Source organism: Paroedura picta, chromosome 3 (assembly GCF_049243985.1).
Source record: "Paroedura picta isolate Pp20150507F chromosome 3, Ppicta_v3.0, whole genome shotgun sequence".
Taxonomy (NCBI): Eukaryota; Metazoa; Chordata; class Lepidosauria; order Squamata; family Gekkonidae; genus Paroedura; species Paroedura picta.
The window spans coordinates 66,945,808-66,971,323 of record NC_135371.1 but is presented as its reverse complement, the minus strand read 5'-3'; the positions used below and the strand labels follow the sequence as shown (position 1 = coordinate 66,971,323).

Below are 25,516 nucleotides of genomic sequence, written 5' to 3'. Positions count from 1 at the left end.
CGTTATATGTAAACCGCCCTGAGCCGTATGTGACAATGGTATAAAAATCTAATAAATAAATATCTGTGCTATATAGTGCCTTGTCCTTGCCCTGCTTGGTGCTAGAAACTGTGGCTTCCACAAGAGCCTTGCATTCATTCTGGTTCTCCAGAACTGGAACTGAGATAGTCTGTGATTTTTCTTTTCTTGTACACAAGTGGGGTTGCTGTCAAAGCAGAGGAGGGCTGAGTGTTTCCTTTTTGGAATTCAAAGTTACTCACTACGACCCATTTTGAGATGGGATCTGTCAAACCAATAAGGACCAATGCACAGGTACTTATTTAGGAAATAGCTTCCCTGCCTTTTGGCTTTGCAAGAACTTCATAAGGCAATCTACAAAATGAGAATCTTCAATTAAAACAGTCTGTAAAATTAAGCCCAAAATCAGTTGCAAAGAGAGGAAGAGCAGCCCAACAAAATAAAGTATCAACTAGCAAATGTCTGAGAACATTAAAATGTCTCCAAAGCTAGAGTTCGATAGCAGTAAAATGTTTTTGGGAGAGAGAATTCTGTTCATTGTATATAGCAATGCTTAGGAAAAACGTGGACATATAAATACTTTAAGTACATGAACATCCCTCTCCTGGAAGGATGCCTGGGATTGCCCTCTACCCAATCTCTGCTTGTGGAGGCATCCAGAGCAAAGCCTTAGTGTCTGACTACATGCTCCCTCCCACCACCTACTATGTCTCATAGATGGAAAATTGAAATTGCAGAGCAGCAAGCAATGTACAACTACTCAGCTACGGAGTTGAAATGTTCTAATATTAAATGTTGTGTTGAATATTTTATTGTTATACATTCCACAATTTGAAATGTTCTATGTTGCCAATGATGATGTTCCTTGTATGGTACTATGAAAAATTTTCATTGTAGACCATCTTGAGCCACAGGGGAAGGTGGTATATATAAATATAATAAAATAAATAAATAAATAAATAACCTGCATGCCCCCCAATGGCCAGTGATGGCCCTTGTGGGGAGGGGAGGGGGCCTAGATGGGTGTGTACACAGCTAAGCTTCCCAACCATATTCTGCATGATTGTGCCACTTCTGGGGTTTCGCGAAGCCTGAAGAATGGTAAACAATATTGAGAAAGGCTGACTTAAGGAGTGCTATTTGTCCTATCACCTAGGTGTATACCATCAGGGCATATGAAGACCCCACCAGGGAAAATAGTATTTCTCTGGGCCTTTTGATGGGGGAATTTAAGCCCTTTCTCTTGTGTGCTGTGGTCCTGATCAAAATTGGGTCCATATGTGCCTTGCAGTGAAGTTCCTAGCATTGGACTTACAATATACCCTTTAATTGTGTGGATTTAGGAGGACCTGTAGATAAACCTTCACATGATGATCTGAATGAACCAAATGTTTCATATGGTCCTTTAGATAGGGAGCAGTTGTTCAAGTAGAGGTGCCAGCTCTGTATAATATTGTATGGTCAATAAACATGGCACCGACATTTGGATTTTCATGTACTTCACGGAGCGCATTTGGACACAATGTTTTTCTCTTACAAAATAATATCCATTGAAGCATCTAGGTGTAAAGGTTACATTCAGAATTCAGCATTCCTGAATACTAGGGCTGAAAAGATCTGTGAGTAGGAATCGAACTTATTTGGGGATATTTCTTGCAAATTCAGTCCACAGGGATTTTGCATTCAGATGTAACATTTTTCATCCCACTCCAAGTATCACAGGCTAATGAATTTGGCCTTCTTTGAAGAGTGCTTTATCTCCTGGGCAGCCAGGCAGGAAGTCCTGCAGAGCTTGATCATCTTACATTACTTCATATATCTTCAGCCCTATAAAACTCTTATATCTTAGCATTGGAACATTTTTGCCTCAGAAAGGTCAAGTTCCCATGTTGATGTGGGGTTCCCCTGTGCTGGAGCCTCTCTCTCGAAAGTCTCTTGTATATCTGGATGGCAGTTTTGAGGTGGGAGAGATTTCACTGAGAATACGTCTCACCCAGTTGCCTTTCCTTGCCTCCATTTCCTTCTGCAGGGATCCTGCCTGCAAAGGCCACAAGTTCCCAAACGGTACAAGCTGTCATGCGCCACAGTCCTGTGAGGCAGACGAGGGGCTGGGAGAGGATGAGGATAGTAGCTCCGAGAGGAGCTCTTGCACCTCATCCTCCACAACTCAGAAAGATGGGAAATTCTGTGACTGCTGCTACTGTGAGTTCTTTGGCCACAATGCGGTAAGTGGAAGCATTACCATGATGTCACTTGTAGTTGTTTTTAGTTGTTGGTGGGTAAGGGAGATCACAGTGTGACAGCATATGTATGACTTAATCCATTACATAGGACCTGCAAGATGGAGCTATTCCACCAGGCTTACGGTTGGGGTCCAAAATGTCATCTGCCAATAAATGCTGGCCTCACCACAGGGAGAGTGGGAGAGATGGAAACACTAGCTCCTGACACCAACACCTCCCACCATTTTTTTTGGCATTTTTTAGTTGTGTGCATTAGTTAGTTAATAATGTTTTACCTTTTGCATGATGTTTTTAATGCTGTTACCTGCCCTGAGCAATACTGGAAGGGTGGGCTAAAAATAAAATTGTATTATTACTTGGCCTTTGAAGTCTTGACATTAAAGCACACCCAAGTATTTTAACTTTGAACTCCCTGACAGTTCTGCCCAATAATTTCTGATCCTTAGTTGAGATAAATCCTTGTGGTCACACTCAGGCCAGCAGGCTTTCTGTTTCAGCCTGGACCTCTGCAGTAGCTTGTGTGATCAGAACTAGCAGCTTATCTGTCCTAGTGGGTGGCGATGGAGAAAGTATGGAATGACTTTGGGAGCACTCCGGTGGTTTGAGATAGTGGCAGCCTCATGGTATCCAGTCTGCTGTACCTGTTTCAAGTCAATAGCCCAACTTTCTCAACAGCCTCCAGCTGCTCCAACAAGCCGGAACTACGCTGAGATCCGGGAGAAGCTACGCTCGCGGCTAACCAAGAGGAAAGAGGAGCTTCCTCAAAAGCTGGGGCATAGCAGTAGTTCGGGAGAGCCAGCCGTGGACCACCGGGATGTGGACGAACTCCTAGACTATATCAATAGCACCGAGCCGAAGCCGCTGAACAGTGCCAAGGCTGCCAAACGTGCACGCCACAAGCAAAAGAAGAAGGTGGGCTGTGTGCATGTATGAGGGGCCGCACACACAGGTTTGGAGCTTCCAGGAGATAAAGGGGGAGAGGATATGGGTCTTCATGATCCTTGGGAAGAGGACTCCCTAGTAGAAGGCTAATGTGAATTCCAATAATGTGCTGGCGTCAGCTAGTGATGGCGCTGGGAGAGCACTTGCTTAGATGCTATCTGAATACAGCTTTTTCACAAAGCAGTGGAGCAGTTATTTTCTGTTCCTGTGTGTGTGGGGGGGAGACAGTGGGATGAAAAAGAAAAATGAACTATTTTAATAAATCTTTGTTGGTCTTAAGGTGCCACTGGACTCTGATTTTGTTTTGTTGTGCTGCTTCAGACCAACACGGCTACACACTTGAATCTATTTGATAACAAATTCCCCCCCACTTGGGTCCGTGTTTAGATTTTTATGGGCTTGGACCAATTCTAAAAAATGACATGACTTGATATAACCTTCAAGCTTTATTCTACCTGCCTTGAGGACAGCACTGAAGAGGGCTAGGATAAATGTGAGTGTATGTCCCACTATTCCACTACTTCAGTGGCTCTTCCATTCCTTAGACTGGATGAAGTGCCTCCAGCCAAAGGTTGGATCTAGGCCAGCCTTCCTGTCTGATTGGCATGGCCAGAAGCTTGATGTGAATCAAGGGACAAGAGCTAAAGGGATCACTGCTTGTAGCCACTGTGTAATAAGCCAACCTGCAGGATTCGGAGACTGCTCCGGATGCATCCTTATGTTGTTTTCTTTGATTACATCTGTTTATTGTTAATATCGCTGTCAATTAAAATCTAGACCAGTGGTTCTCAACCTTCCTAATGCTGTGACCCTTTAATACAGTTCCTCATGTTGTGTTGACCTCCAACCATAAAATTATGCAAGTGTTCTTTCACAGAAATTAAACCAAAAGTGACCAATGGCGTGAAGATCCATTGTTCATGATTGTATGTAAATTGTTTTTTTTCCCTGGGGTTTCTCAGTTCAGTTCTGCCACTTGTTCCACCATACCGATCTCGCTCTTTTCCACTGCTCCAGACAGATGAATGCTCTATCTTGATCTACCCCACCAGGCTGTTGTGTGGATGGTGCCCACCCTCGGCCAAGCTGTTTGCCCTGCTGCAACCCCTGTGAAAGGGTCATTCGACCCCCAAAAGGGTCCCAACCCCCAGGTTGAGAACCACTGATCTAGATGTTCCTGTAAGCTGCTTTGGATCCCCATCAGGAAGAAAGGCAGGGCAATAAATTATGAAACAAATAAATAAATACAACTATAATTAAATGGACCTTGTACTTGTCCCACTTCCTGTATAATGCATGTAGTATAATTGCATATACCTTAGCAGCAGCCCTGCAAATTCTGATGACTTCAGAAACTGAGACCTGAGCTATAGCTCTGGCTGCTGAAGTTTTCCAAAGGGTTTGGCTGTTAATCTGTATCAACAGCCCTTGTCTGTGTAATATGTTCAGGTGTACTACCTTACCTGCTATCTCTGGGAATTCTGAAATCTGTATGCATCAGTGTCTCTCTTGCCTTTGCAAACATGCAACAACCATCTAGGGGGAGGAAAGAGGTTAATTATGTTTCTGATCTCATCACAGATTGCTTTTCTCTTTCCTGACACATTGCATATTCTGATTCATGCTCTGGAATGTGTAAACAAATCAGAAGTTGAAGTTGGTTAAGGAGTTATTATCTGTAGATAACTGATCTGTAAACAAGCCATTCAATTGTTTTCACCTGGGTTTTTGAGTTGCAACAGAGTTGAGCCAGGCAGCCTGAAAGCTTATCCCTATGTTTTCCCACTCACTCTCTTCCTTCTTTTTCCTCATGCTGTAGTGCTGTTAGCTGAGCTGAGGGACTAGGATATGGGTAATTCTGCTGGCTCCTGCATGCACAGGGAAAATGGCTGGCAATAAATTTTCTCCCTGAGGTTTGTTACCATGGCACAGACTCTGTAGGTGCCTTCTCATTGATTCCCAACAGTAATTCCCAGGTGCACAGTGTGGAGTGGCCATCCAGCTGCAGAAAAGAAGTTCTTGTGAGAAACTGGAAGGCAGGGAGAGGGGACTTCTTGATCCAGTTCAGCCAGAGGCTGACAGCCACTCTTCCTCCTTGCGTTTCTTTTTTTTCATTAGTGACTGGTTGTGGGTGCGGGTTGCTAGGACTGTGACACTCATGTTGATTTCCTGTGTTGTAGGAGAAGGAGAAGGCTCAGTTGGAAGCTGAAGCCCAGAAGCGAATGGACCGAACCCCACCGACTGGTCAAGACCAGGAGCTGGTGAAAGAGAAACTCCTAGAATGGCCCCAGCTCGAGCTGGAGCGGGTGAATAGCTTTCTGAGTAGTCGGTTGCAGGAGATCAAGAACACCATCAAGGATTCCATCCGGGCCAGCTTCAGCGTCTATGACCTCAATCTGGACGTCAACGACTTCCCCAAGAAGGCAGCTGTGCTTGAACAGAAGAACCTGCTTTCCCACCTCAATGGCTCCTCCGAGCTGCAAGAGATTGACCTGGACTTGTCCCCCCTCAGCCTGGGTGCCCCACATAACCATACATTGCTACGGAGTGATGTAGGCCCCCGATGGGCAGAGAGTCCTGGAGAGGGGCTGCTGCCACCACCAGTATCTGAGAATGGTGTGGTGAAGCGACTCAGTGCTGTCCCCAACCTCTCCCGTATGATTTGGGTTCAGTCGCCCAAGCCGACAGACTCTTCCCAGGAGAGTGGGGCCAGCCAGGAGCCTAAGGAGGTGGTGACAGGCAGGGGAGCAGAGCTGCAAGAGCCAGTGTCTGCCCCAGGGAAGCAGAGAAAGGGGAAACGTCAGGGCTGCCCAGCCAAGAAAGGGGAGTCTGTTGCTACTGCTGGGGATAATTTTGGCTCCAAGGGGACGGGACCAAAGAACCAACCCAGGGGAACAGCTCCTGAAACCCAGAGAGGAAGCAACGGCACAGAGCAAGGTGACTACTCCCGAGGGTTGCGCCAGGGCCAGGGATGGGGATGCAGCAGCTGTAAAGGAGATAAGGAGAAGAGCACTGACGGGAAAAGCCGGAGAGGCGAAGGCAGAGTTGACCAGACAGAGCTAGAGTCTGCTCCTTCAGGGGCAGGGGAGCGGCATCTGCCCCACACGTCTGCGTTGGATGATTTGCCCCAGCCAAAGGGCAAAGGCAAGAAGAGCAGGAACAAAATGGAAAAAGCAAGCCCTTCCATTGGTGAGTCTTGTCCTCCCTGCTGAGGGAGTCTGTGCAGTTTGGAAGCTGTGATGTCCACTGCCCCGGGACCACTGGGCCGAGATTATTATAATTATAAATAAACTAGGTTTAAGGCTCGCTGTAGGCCAAATACAACGGGTGCTAGCGGGCAGGCGGCTGGGTGCAGGAGGGCCCCCCTCCTCTCCGGGCTAGGCACTCCCCTCCCCCCACCCCCTTCCCCCACCTCCCCCCCTGAGGCCCCGGCTTTGTCCTGGGAAGCCATCCCCCCCCCCCGATTCCCCGGCTTCGTCCCGGGGGAAAGAGCAGGCCTTTCCCAATCCCCTCCCCCCCGAGGCCCCAAAGCCTGTGTCCCGGCTTCAGTGGCGGGAAAGGAGCATCTTTGACACGGCAGCCCTGCTCCTTTCCCGGCGGCGAAGGCTCTTCCCCCAGCCCCCTCACCTCCTGGATTGACACTTGGAGGGGCCAATCAGGAGCCGCTTTGCGGCTCCTGATTGGCCCCTTCGAGTTTTTATCCTGGACTCGCCCCACCCCGCCCCTTTCTCCTCCCACATTGCCCTTACCGCTTTATTACTACCACTCCTGCAGAACGGTTTACAGATAAGCTGTTTATTTGGAACAGCATGGAGCACTTAAGTGTCCAGGGCACAGAGGTTTCTGGGATACGTCTTATGCTCTTTAGGGCCCATCACAACCATAGTGTACAGTAGCCTGCTCATATGTTTGAGGTGCCATCAGAAAGACTGGTGCAGGAGGGCAGCAGCTAGCTTTTGTCTAGGTTATGTGTATAACACATTTATCGGACTCATTGGCTACAATCAGAGGATGGGCTCACACTAGAAAAAAGGAAATCCTAACACACTACTTTATCAGGTATAGCCTGCTGTTCTACTTGGGATAAATTATGCAAATTAAATTATTTTTATAGAATTGTGACTAGTTTGGAAAGGATTGTTATGGGGAAGGAGACATATTTGTAAGTGATGAGAGGTGAATTTGGTCATGGGCTGAATGAAGGGAAGGAGCTGTCTGAGCCTTAGAAAGTTACAGTCCAAACAAAGCCAACCCCCCCCCCCCCAGTTGTATTTTTATTTAGTTGAGAGTTAAATGTAGGTTGGTTTTTATTAAAATTGAGATTGACAAGAATGTGGAATATTGCATGTTTTGTGGTATCTGCCTGTAATTACTTCAAAACTTCCTTTGAACCCATTCTACACTGCTTTTGTATGAAAAAGCTGGAGTAGAGTACAGGGGCCACATCCAAGGGTCCATTCTGCTTTGGCCTCCTAGATTAGGCACAGGGATTTGAATGGTATGAGGGACATTCTTGGTTTAGAAGGGGAGGTTATCTAATCACTGCCACTTCTTGCATGGAGGCTCACTAATTCCTTTGCTGTTGTGTCAGATGATGTGTTCCTGCCGAAAGATGTGGATGGTGTAGAAATGGATGAGACTGACAGAGAAGTGGAGTACTTCAAGAGGTAAGGGTTGGCCACATGGACTACTGTATCTCTTAACCTGGGCTTTGTACATAAAGAGAATTAATGTTGCCCATGGATAAGTGTGGGTCAGAAGGCATGGGAAAGAGGTAATTATGGTCGCTATGTCTCTTCCGCTTACATTTGTGTGCTTGTGGCTCCTGGAGTGTTGCATCAGATAAATAATTCTACTGAGCAGAGAAGGTGCCAACTCCTAGGGCATTGCCCTTACCGCTTTAAAACAAAGTATAAACCATTTTATACTTGACACAGTCTAAGGGATGATCCCATAGCCAGAAATTGCATGGAAAGGGGGCAGGAACGCAGTTGGAGGAGAAGGCCTGGTCCTCGTAATCCCACACACCGAGATTCATTGACCAAGGCATGATGATATCATGGGTGGTGGTGGTCGGAGACCAGTGAAGTTACATTAGTTATCAGTATTAATGGTAGCAGTTACCACATTGCTTTGTATTCATATCACATGGTGCAAAAGCGCATAGTGGAAATCTTGTAGCTTTAAAGAGATACTGTGTTTAACAGCTAAACATTTACAGTTTAAACATTTATTTTATTTATTTATTTATCATACTTCTATACCGCCCTCCCCGGAGGCTCAGGGCGGTTTACATTATAACAGAACCATACATAAAACAGTCTGTAGAACATGTACATCGATAAGCAACAATTGCAACCAAACATAACACAGTATAACAGTAAACAATCATAATACAAACAGGTCCAGGGCTTGTTGATGGGATTCTGAGGGGGGTGGCTTATTGATTGAATTCTGAGGGGTGGGTGGGAGCAGGGGCCCTTGGTCGCTGTAGATTACGTCTGTAGATTACGTCTGGTCTCGGCCAAATGCCTGGTGGAGGAGCTCCTTTTTGCAGGCCCTGCGGAACTGTTTAAGCTCCGTCAGGGCCCTGATCTCCTCTGGGAGCTCGTTCCACCAGGTAGGGGCCACAACAGAGAATGCTCTGGCCCTGGTCGAGACCAGACGGACTTCTTTAGGGCTAGGGATCCTTAGCTGATTGGAGGCAGTAGAGCGTAGAGCTCTTTTGGGGGCATAGGTGGGGAGGCGGTCCCTCAGGTACACTGGGCCCTGACCGCGTATGGCCTTGAAGGTAATTACCAGAACCTTTAGTCTGATCCGGAATTCAACTGGTAACCATTGCAGCTGATGGAGAATAGGCCGGATATGGGACCTCCACAGTGTTGCCGTGAGGATCCTGGCTGCTGCATTTTGAACTAGTTGTAGTTTCCAGATCAGGGCTAAGGGCAGGCCTGCGTAGAGCGAGTTACAAAAGTCCAGTCTAGAGGTGACCGTCGCATGGATCACTGTGGCTAGGTGTTCCGGGGCCAGGTAGGGCGCTAGTAGTTTGGCTTGGCGGAGATGGTAGAATGCCAGCCGCGCTACCTTTGTGATCTTGGGCCTCCATTGTGAGGGAAGTGTCCAGAATTACGCCTAGGTTCCTGGCGGAGTGAGCCGTAGAGAGCTGCACGCAATCCAGGGTAGGCAGGCGCGCTTCCTCGCATGGGCCCTTCCTACCTAGCCACAGGACCTCCGTCTTTGAAGGATTGAGCTTCAGACGACTCTGCTTGAGCCATCTTGTCACTGCTTCCAGGCAGCTGGCTAATGCTTCTGGGGGAGAGTCAGGGCGGCCATCCATCAGGAGGAAGAGCTGGGTGTCATCTGCATATTGATGGCAACCCAGCCCAAACTTCCGTACCAGCTGTGCGAGAGGGCGCATGAAGATGTTAAATAGGATAGGAGAGAGGACCGCTCCTTGTGGGACTCCACAAGTAAGTTGCCGGCGGCCTGATGTTTTCTCTCCTATTGCAACCCTCTGTCCACGATCCTGGAGGAAGGAGATCAGCCATTGAAGGGCTGTCCCTTGTATTCCAGCATCGATGAGGCGGCGAGCTAGAAGCTCGTGATCGACTGTGTCAAACGCTGCTGAGAGGTCTAATAATATCAGCAGTGCCGACCCGCCTCGATCCAACTGGCGACAGAGGTCGTCCGTCAGGGCAACTAGCGCTGTCTCTACCCCATGGCCAGGCCGGAAGCCTGACTGGGATGGGTCTAGGACCGAAGCTTCTTCCAGGTATTCTGTCAGTTGGTTTGCGACTGCCCTTTCTATCATCTTGCCCAGAAACGCTAAGTGCGAGACGGGCCTGTAGTTGTTAGGCTCTTGTGGGTTTAGAGATGTTTTTTTCAACAGTGGACGTACCACAGCCTCTTTCAAACCCTCCAGGAATTCTCCTGTTGTTAGTGATAGGTTGATTATCTCCCGGAGGGGGCCCATTATCTTTATGCCAGCTGTTTTCAAGAGCCAGGATGGGCAAGGATCTAGTGGGCATGTAGTTGGTCTTGTTGTTGCTAGAATCCTGTCCACTTCGGTCAGCGTGAGTCGTCTGAAGTTACTCATAGTTTTCTCCAAAGACGGCCAAGGGGCCTCTAGTTCACTTTTTGTATCTAAGGTTGGAGGGAGGTCGTGGCGGAGTGTCGAGATTTTGTCCGCAAAATGACTCGCAAATGCCTCACAGCTGATGTCCAATTGGCTACTGTTTTGTTGCCCTTCAATCAGGGCAGTGAGGGATCGAACTACCTTAAACAATTGAGCTGGGCATGAGTCTGCAGATGCGATGGTAGCCGAGTAAAAATTGCGTTTTACTGACTTCACCGCCATCTCATAGGCTTTCATCTGCATTCTATAAGATGTTCTCGAGGCTTCGTCACAAGTCTTCCTCCAAACTCGCTCTAGCCGTCTGAGTTCCCGTTTCTTGTTGCGAAGCTCCTCGCTGTACCAGGGAGCTCGCTTGAGACGGGGGCTGGAGAGGGTGTTGCGGAGGTATCTCATCAATGGCAGTCAGCAGTCTGTTATGCCAGTCACTGACCAGGCCATTGAGAGAAGTGCCAGGAGGCATTGGTTCCCGTAGAGCATTCCGGAATCCTATTGGATCTATAAGTCTCTGTGGGCGAGCTAAAATTTGCTCGGCGCCCAACTGAGGAAGTGGTGGGAGCCTTAGCCGAGCCTTTAGAGCATAGTGGTCTGACCATGGCACGGCTGTTGTTGTGACCAGATCCACATCCAAACCTGCGCCGAAAATAAGATCCAGGGTGTGACCTGCTTGATGGGTGGGGCCAACAACAAATTGCGAGAGCCCTAGTGTTGCCATGGATGACACTAGGTCCTGTCCAGTTCTAGAGGATAGTAGCTCAGCATGGACGTTAAAGTCCCCCAGGACTAGTAGACTGGAGAACTGTAGTGTCCAGGCCGCCACCGCCTCTAGCAGGGCAGGCAGGGCATCTGGCGGTGCGTTGGGCGCGTGGTACACTAGCCAGATGGCCACGCTCTCGGTTGATCCCCATCAGAGGCCAACACATTCAATGCCTGGTATTGACGGCGCAGGAAGGGTTCTAAAGGAGAAAGCCTCTCGGGTTAGGGTTGCCACCCCTCCTCCCCGCCCCGCTGTCCGGGACTGGTGGAGCACAGAAAACCCAGCAGGGGCTAGATCTTCGAGGGCAACCATTTCCCCGTCCCTGGTCCAGGTTTCTGTCACGCACGCCAGGTCCGCTCTTTGCTCTACAAAGTGGTTTTGCAGCGTAGAGGTTTTGTTGTTTATTGACCTGCCGTTGCACAGCACCAGTGTCAGAGGCGGGTTGTTTACCTTTGCCTCCACCCTAGTGTCACGAGGGATGGGGCAGAGTCTGGAGGGGGCTCGAGTATGGTTGTATTAGATATGTATACCATCTCAGTGTTTGGGCTACCTGAGAACTGCCATGAAATGAGCCTTAAAAGCTGAGATGTCAACCTGCCACTCTGATAATAAGCCCCAAAATTTTAGTCTCAGGGCAAAAGCCTGAGATAGGGCAATCTGTGGGGGAAGGGACTATTATGTCAACTTGGAAGAACAAAAACCTAAGTAAATTTTATGTGCTTAAAGGTTATTTTGAGAGCAGTCCTAAGGTATTACAGAACCACTACTCACTGCCATACCCTGAAGTCTCATGTAAGTTCAATGGTATTTACTTCCAAGAAAGTGACTTCAGGATAGTATCTTTCATTTTCAGAGGCAGCAGACCTCTAGGTACCAATACTTAGAGGCAACATCAAGGGAAGGCCTTGACGTCTCTGCCGTTTGGTCCTCCACAGCCACCGATTCTGTGAAACAGGTTACTGGACTATGTAGCAGGGGTCTTCTTATGATCTTAACCTAAATGTAATAGTTTAAACTCAATAGGATTTTAAGTCCCAGGTATTCAAGTATTGAGGCCAAATAATCTAGAATAATCATTGTCTGGTGTTCTATTTACAGCACTGTTAAATATAGATTTATTTTACTACATAATACATGCAGTGCAAATATAAAGCCATGAACTTATTAGGGCAATAATAACATTTAACCCAATAGTATGAAAGGCCTCTAAATGGTTGGGGGGGAAATCACAATAACATAAAACTGTGTAATCCTGCATTCTTCCTGAAAACGAGCCAGCTGAAAATTAATTAATTATTTGAATTTATTGCCCACTGCTCTCAGGCAAGCTGGCTTGCAGCAGGTTAAAATACAGTAAGAATTTATATCAATAAAACTCTAGAAAAACCCAAGTTAACCAATACCCAACAAAGTGAAAACGAAGAGAACCATATTTCCCTCTAATTCCACAATTTCTCTGGTAGCAGACCCCGTGCTTCAGTAAGGAAGATGGTGGTGCTGGGTGTCAGACTTCAATCAAGAAAGGGACAGGGGAGTTATGGTGGCAGAGAACTAGTATATATGTGAAATGTATACCTTAGGACAGTGGTTCCCAAACCCCGGGCCATGGCCCGGTGCTGGGCTGCAGCTCCCTGTCCCTGCCTCCCCCGCAGCGAGAAACTCGCCAGGCCGCGACCAAATCGGCCACCTTCTTTTTTTTTTAATATATTTTTTTATTTTCATAAAGATAGAAATATAGAAACAATACAGTATAAGTTGATAATACAAAGAACAGTAAAATATAGTCTTCATTTGTTACACTTAAACCCACTCCATTAAGTGTCTCCTTTTAGTTACGCTTTGAGTTTAGGCTGGGAGGCACTGCAGAGATATATTTAATAATAATACAGATTCAGCTTACCTAGGAAATCTAAGACCTCACGTTAACTACACAATGGTATGAACTTTTGCCCAAAACCTATAAGCTTTTTCACATTTCCACCACATTTAGGAAAAGAAGCCTACTTTTTACATTCCCAACATTTGTTAACATAGTTTTTAGCAATTTTAACAGTCACTTTTAGCGTCACATACCACCTATAAAACATTTTATACTTGACACAGTCTAAGAGCCATCCTGACAGATATTCAACACCATATTTTCAGATTTGAATTAAATGCTTAACATTGAACATTTTTTGTAGAACGGTATGAACTTTGGCCCTATAACAATACACTAATAAAGAAGAAAGAAAGGGGAAAACCCCCCCACTTTATCATGACGTTTCCAGCACTTACAATTATATTGCCTTAAAAGTGTACAGAAGAAGAATAAAGAAAAGATTTCAAACATTGCTTCTCCTTTCCCTTCCCCGGTCTTCTTAAGGGGGTCTCATATCGAGGCTTGCTGCATCTTGTTGTTCCCGTAGACTTATATTCTGTCCAGTTAGACTTTGGCGTAGAAAGTGCAGTTGTACTCTTTTCCGCAGAGTATTCACCGATGAATCTTGAGGCAGTTGCACCTCCTGGACTCTGATATCAGTACAATTTTTTTCCTGAGAAGCTCCTTTAAATAGATTACTTTCAAAACAGATCCATGTATCTTTTGGTTGATTCTTGTGTACTGTTGCTTTGAAATGGCTGTATGCCTTTTTAAGAAGGGTGTCCTTATCTAGGCTGCAAGGCTCCGACATCCCCTTTTCCATCTCCAAAATTTCAAATTTCTCTTCTGCTGATGATTTCCCACCTTGTTTTAGTGCTGTCATCAACCACTGTTATTGATCCATCATTCCTGTTAGAAACTTCTTCCTTGCCATCTTGGATCTCCTTGGAAATATTCTTAAGCAATCCTTCTGTAAATGCTTTCAAATCTTGGGTTTGTTTCTCTATTAGATGGGCCATTCTTTTTAACATAGACACGTTTTAGGCTTATAAGTCAGCAGCCAATCTCAGACAATATTGCAAATAGCCAGGAGAGGTTCTATACAGTCCTAGGCAAAAGTGAAAGTCTGTTTTGTCCTCCAACATTCTTAAAAACAGGGCAATTCAGAACTAAAGCACTTTCAGCAAGTTGCATTTAGTATAGCCAAACAAGGTGTCCTTTATGAGGTGGTCGCACATCAAGATTTCCTGGCACTAGTAGATGACGTTTTGAAGTCAGTGAAGCCAATAGTCTCGTTCTGGAGCAGAGTTCTCATGGGATCTTCCCATTCAGGGCTCTTATCTCCAGAAACCAAAACAATTGTAGTAAAAGCTATTGTTAGTTAATCTAAGTCCTCTTCTTCTGCTTAAGAAAATTAGCCTGCCTCGAGTCGAGGTGGCTAATGAGGCAGGGCGAGGGAGAGGGAAAGAGAGAGGCGAAAAGACGGAGAGATACTTGCAGTTATCTATTGAAGCGTTGATTAATGGCTTTCGTTGAGGCTACCAGATGCTGTCCTCCCCTCAGTCCACAGCATTCACTTGCAGTAAATTGTAGAGGAGGGTTAAAGCAGTTTCTTTTAAGAGAGAGAGAAAGAAAAATAGTCCAAGATAGAATATGGCGGTCCTCTTGACCTGAAACGCTGACAGCCTGTAATCCGGGGAGATAAAATCCCTAAAGGATTGGGGACGGCCCCAAGAGTTCACTAGGACTTCCTGGGTAGAAAAAATGAGGTGGGGTTTGCGTACCCCTCCTCTTTTCTGCCAATTGCTTCCACAATTGGCTCCTGTCAGGCTCCAGTGATTGCACCGCAATCTCCTCAGGACGACATCTTTAGCTAATCGGCTGCCTTCTTGCTGCGGGGGGAGGGAGGGAGGGATGTGCAGCCGCCGGCATAACCGCACATGTACGGACCTGACGTACATGTACGTTTGTGCCCCGTGGGGCCACAAACGCACGCACCCGGCAGTTCGCACATGCATGCATGTGCAGAGCCGCCGCACATGCACGTTTGCAGCCCACCGGGAGTGCAAACGCGCATGTGCGGCAGGCCCGTGCATGTGTGCAACTGCCGAGCATGCGCATTTGTGGAACCGCCAGGCACAAACGTGCATGCTCATTTGCACGGCGGCTGCCGCGCTTGCGTGGAGCCCCTTGTCACCCTCTCCCCCCACCCCTTGGCAGCAGTCCGAAAAAGGTTGCAGACTGCTGCCTTAGGACGTTTATTTCATATGTATTGCATTCTAAAGTTTAGGGTTTGTACAGGAATGGATAACTTTAAAGTGAACATAGCTAATTATTTTATTATAACACTTCTTTCCCACCGTTGCACCCAATTCAGGGTCCCCAAGTGATGAACATTAAAACCTTTGAGTTATTAAAAAGTATTTAAAATACAAATGCATTTAAAATATGTAAAAGAAATGAAACATATGAAATATCTTAAACCGCCCGTGGCGCGGCAGGCGCCACGGACTAAATAAAAGAGTAAGGGCTGGTGGGGAGGAGTTAGGGCGGGCTCTGTCCGGGATAAAAACTCAGAGGAGCGAATCAGGAGCCGCGAAGCGGCTCCTGATTCGCTCCTCCGAGTGGCGCTCAAGGGCCAAGTGTCCAATTGGGAGGCGCGCTTTGCGCGCCTCCCTATTGGACACTTGGCCCGTCTCCCAAACGCTGCGCCTCCAACTGTGCAGTCCTCCCGAGTCGCCATCCTTGCCGGATGGCCGCCACGGAGGAGGCTCGCCCCACACTGCTGGCCTCGGGGGAAACTGCTTCCCCTCTGGCCGCCCCCTGCCCTAAACCTACGCCCTCTCCCACCAAGCCACCCATCCCCGCGCTTCTCATCCCCACCCCAAATGCCCCTCGCACCCCACCAGCGCCCGCAACCTTCCCACCCCCCCACTTCCCACTCACCGGTGTGCCGCTTCGCCACCTCTCCGGCCGCCTCCACATCGCCGCCGCCTCCATCACGCTTCCCTGCCTGCCCATCGCCGCTGCCTCCACCTCCAGACCTCCTCGCACACTGTCCTTGCGACGACGCTGTTGCAGCCAGGCCCGCTGCTCCACGACGGCCCCGGCCACACGCTCCCCGCCGCCCATGCACTTACCCGCTGACGCCCTGCACGCGCGGCCCCAGCGTGCACAGAAGATGGCCGCCAACACTACAGCCGCCCCGCGCCCCCTGGACGCCGACGCCGCAACCTCCTGCCCTCGGCGGCCGCTCGGGAGCCGCCAGCGCCGGGGACAGGTAGGCGCCGGCCGGGAGAACGCTCGGGAGAGCCTCGGGTGGGGGGTGGCCCTTGCAGCCTTCTCCCGGCTGCCGGAGCACACTCGCCGCGTCGCAGATGCGGCGAGGCTACTCCGCTGGCCGGGAGAAGGCTCAATAGAGCCTCGGGTGGGGGGTGGGCCTGCTCTCAGGCCATCTAGGGCCCATTTCATTACAAAGTGAAATGGGTTTTAGATCTAGTGAAAATATAAACACTCAAGGAGGGCTAATATTAGTGAGAACACCAAACAAAAGTCTTCATCTGCTGGCAGACAGATGTAGTGTCCGGATCCTGTTCCAGGATACTTGACTTGAAGCTTCTGTAAGCTTAATTCTGTAGGTGCTCTTCAAGTTAAGCAGCTGCCTGTACCTGCACACATGAGGAAAGTTGTGTTTGTGAACCTTTATTCTGCCAGTTGCTTATAAGGTCCTTCAAGATGTTTCATGGACATTACTCTCATTGCCTTTCCCTGCCTTCAGTTGCTCCCTTCCCGCCCTCCATGAGTCATGGTACAAGATGTGACTCTGCTTTCATCTGCCCAATTTCTCTCCACAACTGCTTGTAAATTGTCCCCTAACAGGACTACCAAGTGGGACACCTGCACATGCCCTGCTCACAAGTCCTGCCTGTCTAATGGCATGCCGTCTCTTGTCTGAGGGGCTTCAGCCCCCAATAACTACCCTCTTCCAAGCTGGTTGGGGGCCTTCTGGCCATACACATGCAACTGGCCTTGACACTACCAGAATGCTGCTACATGGGCCTCTTAAAGGCATTGTGCCCATATCCCTCACCCTGCCACCATTACAAAAGGTCATTTCTTCCAGGGGAGTTCTATTGTTGTGTGATTGAGAAGGCCCTTTCTTGAGTTGCCACCCCTCTAATTTCAGCTGGGCATCCAAAATTGAACAGAGCAGTCCGGCAGGCTCTGTATGAGAGTAGATAGCTCCAAAGATATGCTGGCCCCAAGTCACCCAAGGCTTTAAAGGTCAATACTAGCACCTTGAACTCAGCTCGGAACCAAATAGGGAGGCAGTGTAGATGAAAGACAACTGGAGAGATATGATCCGTACAACCCATTCCAATATTCTACCCACAGCATTCCTATACCAGCTGTTGCTTCCAGTCTTCAAGAGCAGCCCCATGTACCTCACATTGCAGCAATCTAATCAAGATGTTGTTAGGGCCTGCACAATCTTTCCAACCCAGGAAGGCCATAGCTAGTGAAAGGTCCCCCTGGCCACCATTGCCACATGTTTATCCAGCAGAAGACCCAAGGCCCAAGCCCAGCGGCATCCCCAAATCTGCTCTTTGAGGGCAGTGCACCCCCATCCAGAAAAAGAGCTATTGCTGTTTCTGCCTCAGACCTTACCCCTACCAGAAGCACCTCTATTTTGTAGGTATTAAGTTTTAGTTTGTTAGAACCAGCATGATATAGTGGTTAAGAGCAGTGTCTTCCAGTCTGGTAAGCCGGATTTTGATTCCCTGTTCCCCCACAAGTATTCAGCTGGGTGACCTTGGGCTATTTCTCTTAGAGCTGTTCTTGCAGAGCAGTTCTGAGAGCGCTCCTAGCCTCACCTAGTTTGATGTGGGGAGACAAAGAGAAAGGTGTTTGTAAGCTGCTTTGGGACTCCTTTGGCTAGTGAAATGCAAGGGTATAAAAAAACCAGCTCTTCTTCTCTTAGCCCTAATCTATCCAAAAACTGCTTCCTGTATGAGTTCTCGATAGCCTTCTTGGATTTTGCTGAAAATCCAAAGATAAAGCTGAATGTCTGCATGATCTCTAGATCACCTTTCCTAGCAGCTTCACATAGGTGCTAAAAAGCAGGGGGGACAAAATGGAACCTTCCATATTACATACGTGTAAAATGGCATCAGTTATCTAGGGATGTAACATTTCTGGAAATTTTGTAGCCATGGGGGTGGAGAGGAGTGTTTGTAACAGTTTTGGAGGAAAAGAATAGAAATTTTGCAAAAACTGAAATATATGCAGTACTTATCAAGCTTAAACATTTTACTTCTCAAACAATATCAAAGAAAATACCGTGGCTTATCTGGCAAACACAACTATATAATAATAAAGGATTCAAAAGTCCACGAGAAATTGTCATCTTTTATTCAAGTTGCATTTTTTATCAATACAAAAACATTTGCAATGAATAAAAGAAGGCAACCTTGGATGGACTTTTGAATTCTCTATTGTTATTTAGTTGTGCTTGCCAGATATGCCATGGTATTTTTTATTGTTGAAACTAATTCCTGTGGCTGCTTATATTTGTTAGTTTCTTACAATACCAAATAGAACCTTTATAACATTGTATAATATGGCACTACTTGGCATAGTTACCATATTTGAAAATACCAATGCAAGCAAAATTGTTAATATACCCAATATTAGAGACAGAGACAGCTGCAGTAGCTGCATTCTAGTACAGCTCTCTTTTTTGCTATTTGATAGAAGGGGGGGAATGAATGTTGGACCCTCTCACAAATAGATGTTGTAATAAAGAAAAGAGAGTGCATTACTATCTCTGCATTTAGAGCAATAATGTTTCTTGGCTCAGGTTTATTTAGATCCTCCCAGAGACCCTCTTTTTTCTGTAATAACAGGGCTTAAGATAGTCATCTCTTTGGCCTTTTGCAGTTGGATACTTCTTTTTCAGTAGTAACTGGCTCTGAGACTTAAACCTACCTGAGTATTATGCCTCTTCAGTCTTTTAAGGCAGATTATTATTATTATTTTTCTCTGGAGGGGGTGTTGAGAACAAGAACTTGACAGCAGTTGTTCATTGGCATTTTGTACAGGTCTTCTTTTACACAAGCCCGTTATAATAAGGTGACTTAAGTTTAATGGTTAATAGTAGATACTAGACTGAGTAAAACTGGAATTAATTTTCTTTTTGCTGTCCACTCATTGTCCCATCTATGCTTGAGTCAAATTTTCCATTGGCTGGACTATTTTAAATTATTTTTGGCTGCGTTATGATTTTTTTTAATGCTTTACTTTGTGAGTTACCTCAAGCATCTTCTTTGGAGAGGTGGAAAACAATGAAAATGGCTGGAGCTGTTTATTAAATAAACTAGTAATCAAGCCCGCTGTATGATTAACACAGCGGGCGCTCGGCACTTAACTGTCGGCGGGGGCTCCGTCGGGTAGCGGGTCCTCCCCCGGGCGGCGGGCTTTCGGCGGCGGCACCGGGCTGAGGCGGGGGGGGCCTGCCCCGGGCGGCGGTGTTTCTTCTGCGGCATCCTGATGCGGCGTGGGCTGCCCTGGGCGGTGGTCTTTTGGCGGCGGCGGCCTGACGTGGCGAGAGGCGCTTTGCGCCTCTTGCCGCGTCAGGCCACCGGGCAGGGAGCCCCCAGCAGCCGCGCTCTGCGCGACTGCCAGGGGCTCTGTAGGACGGCGGCCTAACGCGGCGAGAAGCGTGAAGCGCATCTCGCCTTGTCAGGCCGCCGCCGCCAAAAGACCGCCGCCCAGGGCAGCCCACGCCGCATCAGGACTGGGCAAAAGCAATCCGGACCCTTCCTCATCATGGATACATCCCGCCTTAGAGCCGCTTAACCATTTATTTAGTCCGTGGCGCCCGCGGCACCACGGGCAGTTTAAAGATAGTAATATGGTAATAATCTTTATTTTTGTATCCCGCCCTTCCTATGCTCAGCTGAGAAGTTGAGAGGAATGGCATATTGCTTGAAGGGGCATTGCCTCTATAACAATGTGGGAGGATGAGCTGAAGGTATTTTGCCAGCAGTTCCTGTTATAATAATCACAGTTATATTTAAGTATGTATATTTAAAAGATGATGAAACACCAAAAATATGCACTTCCAGAGGCCACTACTCTCTGCTTTTGCCCAGCACTCAGTCACCAGTGCATTCCCACATGTGTCAGGAAAAGCTTTGTCAAAGCTTTTAGAAGGCAGTCTCCAAATCAGATAGCTTTACATTAGAAAGACTAATTGGAGCAGCACCTAACAGATTTTTCTTTGCCCCCCAGCAAGCCTTTTGATTTTGATTTTATACATGAGTGCATTCCTCACAATAATTGAGGGTCAAAATGTGTTTGATCCATTCTATGTTAGTCTATTCCATGTGCAGTTAGAAATGTGATCTTTTTCAGTTTTGATGACTGCGTTTTTAATATGTTGAATTAGTGCTCTTTCTGCAATAACTATTTGAAATTTTTAAAAAATTATTTCAAAGATGAGCCAATAAGTGAGAATGACAGTTTCATTTCTATATTGTTTTGAAACAGATAGACCCTTGAACACTTTAGTTTTACTGAATACTTAAAGGCTACAACTCTCACAACCTAAGTCAAGTTTAAAAAGAGTTAAGAACAGTAATTAAAACAAAAATAGGTTGTGGCTTAGAGGAAGACCCCTGCTCGGCTTGCAGAAATTCTCAGGTTCAATCCCCAGCATTTCAGACTAAAAGGATCAGGTGATGTGAAAGACCTCTGCTTAAGACCAAGGAGAGCCCCTGCCAGTCTGAGTAGTTAGCACTGGCCTTGATGGATCAATGGTCTGATTTAGCATAAGGCAGCTTCTTGTGATCAGGTAAATTTGCTATTGATACAGCAGCACATATAAAACAACATTCTCAATCTTAGCAGAATGACAGACTAAATCCAAAACAGAACTATTTAATTTCCCTCCATGAATTTCATGTATAGGGTTCTTCAGATTCCTGTTTTGACCTCAAAACAGCCCTTTAAGATGAGGCTGAGAGTAACTAGACTATGCCCACCTAATGGGCACATGGCTGAGTAAGGGAGGGATTACAAAGCTAGTCTCCTCAGTCATAGTCGAACACTAGCAGCTCTGTCACACTGGCTCCCAGGTGTAAAAGGTAAAGTTATTGTGATTTCATTGCTACTTTATATTGTTTATATGATAGCTGTATCAAGAGACCATATCCTATGTTCACCGAACAAAACAAAAGTTTTTACTAGGGCCTAAACATGTCACACCATTTTTTCTCCTTCCTTTCAAAAGCACATTACCCTTTAAATAGCTTCTTTCCAAACTTATCTTATATATTCTCACAGAACTGGCAATTTCTTCCAACTAATTCTGTTACTCAGGACATAGAATGTTCATAAACACTTTAATTTATCAGGACCAATCAGCTAGCAATCAAAGTAATCTTATGGGCAACAAGCAATGTTTATAGTATCTGTATGTAATAAGCTCCCAGTCCTGTTGCCCCTCTCACTATTTTACCTCCTCTGCTTGTAGGTTTTGCCTGGACTCAGCCAAGCAGACCCGACAGAAGGTGGCTGTGAACTGGACCAATTTCACCCTGAAGAAAACCACTTCGAGTGCAGCTCAGTGAGGTGTGCAGTGCACCCCTGGTGTATGTGCAGGGTCCCACACCTCACCTTGCCTCTCCTTCCCCAAACCCAATAGAGAGACACTTGACCTCACCAATCCCTGCTCCCCTTTCCCCGCTCATCCATGGGGCTCCCATTCCTAGCCTATAGGCCTGGCCTGGATGGCCCCTGTGTCCCTCACCTCTCAGTGTTTGACGTTCGGGGAGATGCTGACTGAGCCGCCCCAAGCCCAGGGGCAGCCTTGATCGGCCAAGGCCCAGCGTGGCACAGGGACCAGGCTGCACCCAATAAAGGACTTTTTAATTTTTTATTTTATTTAAAAAACCCAACTTTTCTGTTGTTTGTTCTGCCTTTTCTGGTCCCTAGGGGTATTTTGTAGTTGAGAGCGTGGCGAACTGCAGCAACTCAGTAACCGTTGGGGGGGGGGGGTAGCCTTACTCCAGTGGATTCTCAAATTTAGCAGAAGTCAAATATTCTTAATCTGTAAAGTGCACAGGGCACTGCCTTTTACCAGGGCTTTTAGACTCTGGTATGAGAACCTAATCATCTATTTGCATGATCAGGGCGGCAGCACTTTGGGGTGTAATGAAATTGGCTCTATGGCCTCCTGAAAACTGCACATATCCTGAGCACCCTAGCTGGACTACCCTACCTCTCAGGGAACACTATAATCTCAGCTGGCATTCCAGGCTGTGCAGTTGTGGTTGTCTTCCCAAGATCCTGTTTGCTGATGGTGAGCTGATTATTCTTTAAGTACACAACTGTAAGCCAATAACCCCTGTAACATCTGAACAATCGAACCCCAAACAGTGGACTTCAGGTATGTTGTAGCAGAGCTTAAGCCTGTATAACACAAGATAGTCAGCCAGATCTCACTTCCATGTAGGGCGTTACATATTCCCCATTTCTTATGGAATGAGTTCTGCACCTATATTCCTGTATTTACACACAGCAGAAAGTCACCAATTGGCTGCAGGTTCCTGCAGTAGTATGTATGCTTGTGTGCTTCATACATGACTGTGCTTATGATTGCTTCAATGGAAATGACATTTGTGTGGGAAATTTCTCCCACATAATACAACCCTAGGTCCAAGCAACATTGACCATTAACTCCATTCCTAAGCATGTATCTCAGATCAGTGATTCTTCTTCCCCTCAGCCCAGATGATTACAACTCTTGCCTGCTTGCAGAATAATCTCCTCAGCTGGAGTACCCACAAGGCCTCTCCCCCCTCAGATATGCTTGGTAGCCCTGATGAGAGCTGGGGCAGTCACAGTTCTGCCTGGTTTCATGCCAGAACTCAGTACCGCTGGATGCTTGAAATGTCATATCAAATGCCTTGCTGCTACTAGAGGGATTCTTTGTCATCCCACAAATGCCTGAGAGGAGCCCTGCAACTTCTGGGCTATTACAGGGGAACCAGGTACTGATTAAAAGGTCGTAATTTTCATTCATCACAGCCCAGCCTCAACAAAGTGCCAATACTAAGGCCCCTGGTAGTTTAAGATGAATAGGACCAGAGGGAAGACCCCATCTCTTGATAAAGGGTAGAGCTCTGTTGACAAACTGTTTTATTTGTCCATATAGCTGAATCCACAATATTCTGGCCTTGAACATCTGTGGCTGCTTCCTTTAGAAGTGTGTTGTCAAGTTCATTCTTGAGCTTCATTAGGCCTTAGCTGTTCCCCTGAATTCTACTATCACCCAGTACTCCTAATCACTCCGGTAGCTGAGGGCCATCCCACTTGATGTACTGGTTGCCTTTCCAGGGGAGTTTGCCTTTGGTTTCCCAGCATCTTAGCAGAAACACAGAGCGGCAAACGGTCCTTCTTTCCTTACTCTATTGCCTGGACTTGGGGTTCTTGCATATCCTTCCCAAGATGGTTTGTGACATGTACTTGACAGGTCAAAGTGCATCAGTGTTTAAGCTGTGGTAGCTCTCTGGTGCTACCCAGGCCCTCTCCCCCACCCCTGAGGCAGGGAGTAGAGACGAGCCCATTAATTCCCAGAGGGTTTAAGCCAGGGGTAGTCAAAACTGCGGCCCTCCAGATGTCCATGGACTACAATTCCCATGAGCCCTTGCCAGCGTTCGCTGGCAGGGGCTCATGGGAATTGTAGTCCATGGACATCTGGAGGGCCGCAGTTTGACTACCCCTAGTTTAAGCCATGCCATGAATCACAGGCATGTTAGTTTATCTGGGTGTCTTCATAATTATTTCCTTTTTGATACTGTGAAATTTTTCGTGCTGAAAGATAAACTGACATTTGGACACAGTAGCTGTGTGTACTGTGCTGCCCATAGCTAGCACCAGTAGGCAAGGAACTTGGGCAGTGGCTCAACTTCACTGGATCTAGAGGAAGCCTGGCTTCGGCCCAAGACTAGCTGCCAGAATGGAAAGCCTGATGTGGGCTGCAATCTATACTGACCTCATTCCCTTTCATTCTAGCAAGATAGAACTATTTGTGTTGCTGGAAGACAGTGGCTACTTTACAGACTCTCATGTGTGATGGGCTCTAGTCCTGTTAATGCCTAAATACAGAGAGGCCTTTCTATCTCCTGAGATGCTGTTTACTTGAGTAAGGTGCATCATGAATGGCTGCTTTTTTATTGTGTAATATAGTATTTTATACTGTGCAAAAAGTTGCATGGTCTTCCTTGTACTACATTGGTGAAGCAACGCATCACTCTTCCCGTAAACCGCTCTGAAGAATTGGAAAAATTGATCTGCATAAAGCCAAACATTCCCATGGAGTATGGCTCTCCTAGCACCATTGAATTCCTAGTTACTACTAGACCAAATTATTAGCTTTGTGGACACCTGTTGCAATGAAAAAGAACAGCAGAGTAAAGAGCATGAAGTAGTGAGAATAGAATACAGCAGATGGGAATCATCCTGTTCTTTTTCACAACAGCTGCCATATGCTCTTAAAAGAATGGAAATAGGAAAAGGAAGAACCTCTTTGGTTTAATTTACTTTTGTAGTTTGATGGGCTGCTAGATAATCCTATAACCACGAGCTCCTTTCCTATAGTTAGATCCAGTTGGGACTAGCAACGATATTTCAGGAGGGAGGCATAACTGATACCTTGGCTAAAGAAAGTATATAGGCAGACCTGTTTCTGTTTGGCACGCCAAATAAAAATGACCCAGAACTTCAGGGGAACATACATTTTATAGCAAGAATAAGGGACATTTGTGTGTTTTATTGTAAATCTACTACATTGATGTTTATAGCGTTTACATATATTTAGCCAAGAATCACAGCTGGAGCAACTCGAAAGGAAGAAATGGATTGGGGGGGGGGGGAGATCTTATTAGTTCAGAAGATAGTCTATCAAATACATAAGGATTCTGTTTATAGTAGCTGTCAGTCAGATGCTTCTGGAAAAGTCCCAAGCAGGATTGGAAGGACAATAGTCTTCTCATATTTGTCTCTAGAATCTGGTTAATACCAGGTACATGGCCTCTGAACAGGAACATTCCCATTGCTGATAAATCTATGCCCTAGTTTTGTTTTTAAAGATATGGCCATTGAATTAGTGAGTTCTGCTCGAAAATTACACAATATGAGAAAAGAACAATTCACCTTTCCTCAATCTGTTGCCAATTTACTGGGTGTACCAAATTTAGTATAATGAAGCAGAATTCTAACTACTTCAGTACTGTCCATAGTTTTGTCATGTTTCCTCCTTAGCTATCTTTATCCAAACTAAAAAGTTCCAACCATTTTAGGCTTTTCTTTGGAGTTTCAGGTCATTTATCTAGTTTCTGAATCTTTTTATACTCTATGATCATAGTGGTAAATAATGGTCCAAATGAAGCCAGACCATCAAACAACCGCATGGTGATACTTGCAATACTATTTTCAGTCCCCTTTTGATCATTCTTGACTTTTTATGATCACAGCATATACTAGGCTTAAATGTTCAC

General features: G+C 46.5%; 1 protein-coding gene across 1 annotated transcript in view; it reads left to right on the top strand.

Moving 5' to 3' along the window:
• The window catches only part of FAM193B (family with sequence similarity 193 member B), a 41,653-nt gene extending 18,043 nt beyond the window's left edge, over positions 1–23,610 (top strand). Inside the window, exons 5-9 of the mRNA XM_077326234.1 lie at positions 2,048–2,243; positions 2,937–3,173; positions 5,384–6,392; positions 7,795–7,870; positions 21,490–23,610. Of these exons, the coding sequence (XP_077182349.1) occupies positions 2,048–2,243; positions 2,937–3,173; positions 5,384–6,392; positions 7,795–7,870; positions 21,490–21,586 (1,615 nt within the window). The 3' untranslated portion in view covers positions 21,587–23,610. The remainder of the gene's footprint in view (positions 1–2,047; positions 2,244–2,936; positions 3,174–5,383; positions 6,393–7,794; positions 7,871–21,489) is intronic.
• Positions 23,611–25,516: the final 1,906 nt, after the last annotated feature.